Source organism: Formica exsecta, unplaced genomic scaffold, assembly GCF_003651465.1.
Source record: "Formica exsecta isolate Colony F162 unplaced genomic scaffold, ASM365146v1 scaffold222, whole genome shotgun sequence".
NCBI classification, from domain to species: Eukaryota; Metazoa; Arthropoda; class Insecta; order Hymenoptera; family Formicidae; genus Formica; species Formica exsecta.
This window is the reverse complement of record NW_021849518.1, coordinates 1,083,835-1,085,175: the sequence shown is the minus strand read 5'-3', so window position 1 is coordinate 1,085,175 and position 1,341 is coordinate 1,083,835. Positions and strand designations below refer to the sequence as shown.

At 33.5% G+C, this 1,341-nt stretch overlaps 2 protein-coding genes across 2 annotated transcripts in view; both read left to right on the top strand.

The window, feature by feature from the left end:
- The window catches only part of LOC115235449 (DENN domain-containing protein 5A-like), a 24,933-nt gene that overhangs the window by 3,142 nt on the left and 20,450 nt on the right, over positions 1 to 1,341 (top strand). The window lies entirely within an intron of this gene.
- The window catches only part of LOC115235450 (DENN domain-containing protein 5B-like), a 24,567-nt gene that overhangs the window by 10,436 nt on the left and 12,790 nt on the right, over positions 1 to 1,341 (top strand). The window contains exon 2 of the mRNA XM_029807264.1: positions 983 to 1,092. Coding sequence (XP_029663124.1) covers positions 1,079 to 1,092 — 14 coding nt within the window. The 5' untranslated portion in view covers positions 983 to 1,078. The remainder of the gene's footprint in view (positions 1 to 982; positions 1,093 to 1,341) is intronic.

The window sequence follows — 1,341 nt, the reverse complement described above, 5'->3', positions numbered from 1 at the left end:
AAGAGGGGTACGAGAAGGTTTGGTAGAGAGGATAGAAGAGGTATTGAGGGAGACGAAAAGTAGGGTAAAGGTAGGGAAATTGAGTGAAGAGTTTTGGTTGGGAAGGGAGGCATAACTATTTGTTTAAAGCGAGATTCAATTGCTGAATTGCTGTAACATACGGCGAGAATCATTCCGTACAATGGATTCTCAAATGCACGTAAATTAATCCAGAATACGAACTTGAGATGTGCTATTTGACTTTAATCCGAAAAAAGTTAGACATCGGTTTATAAAAGTTTACGACAGACTTTTGCATATGAAGTAATGCTTCGAATTCAACTTTTCTCTAGTTCTATTTATTATCTATCTTGACAGTCATAAAAAAAGCGAGGGCTCAATTGATATCTATTGGTTGTAATTAATAAAGTTGCCAATATCTCACAATTTTTTCGATGTGCTTTATTTTTCTTTTTTTTTTTTTTGCATCTCGTTAGAACAGATTCATTGCTCGCTGTCTTGGGTGACTCTTTAATCATAAACGATTAACCTTACACAGAAGTACTCTTGTATTTCGAAGTAGTTGGATTGACGCCAAGGCCTCCTTGACCGTGTCTTATTTAAGTCTGGTCCGAGAGATCGCACGGCGTATTTGATAACAGCTTGCTGATTCTGTTGTAAGATAGTTCTTGCGAGAGAGAATTTCCAAGCGAATTTTTGTTTCACGAAAGATTGAGCTCTATGCTAAATTTTCTTTTCCTCCATCACGAACATTTTCACTACATGTTTACGAAGAAAACTGCGTACCAGAAAAGTTTAGCTATAATATTTGTAACGGAGAACGAGCGTAGTTCTTTATCTCTTTGCGCTTAAATGAAATTCAGCGCGGAAATCGATTGCAAAATATCGTTTGTAACTACATAAAGTCGTTTTTCGTAAGCAGCTACAAATAATACTAAATATTCAGGAACGGTGTATATCATTAGGTTTATCGTTTTTGCAGGTGATTCATTGCAGTGCACGCCTCTGGATCGAGCATACAAAAGCAAAGTATTGGGACATTATCCAGACTCGGTACCATGGAATCCTTTCGACGAACATGCTGTGTGCATGGTACATATATCTATTATGATAACTAACTGTTAATTGTAATTCCATTTTGAATTATATGTTAATAATAAATATAGATTTATTTGCAATTGTATATAATTCGCTGTACTATCGAAAAATGCGAAAGACTTAACCGAATAAACATTTTTATTTATTAATATCTAATTACAATATTTAGATACAATACTTTTTTATTTATTAACATCTAAATATATATTTATTAATATCTCTATAGATATTAATATAAATATA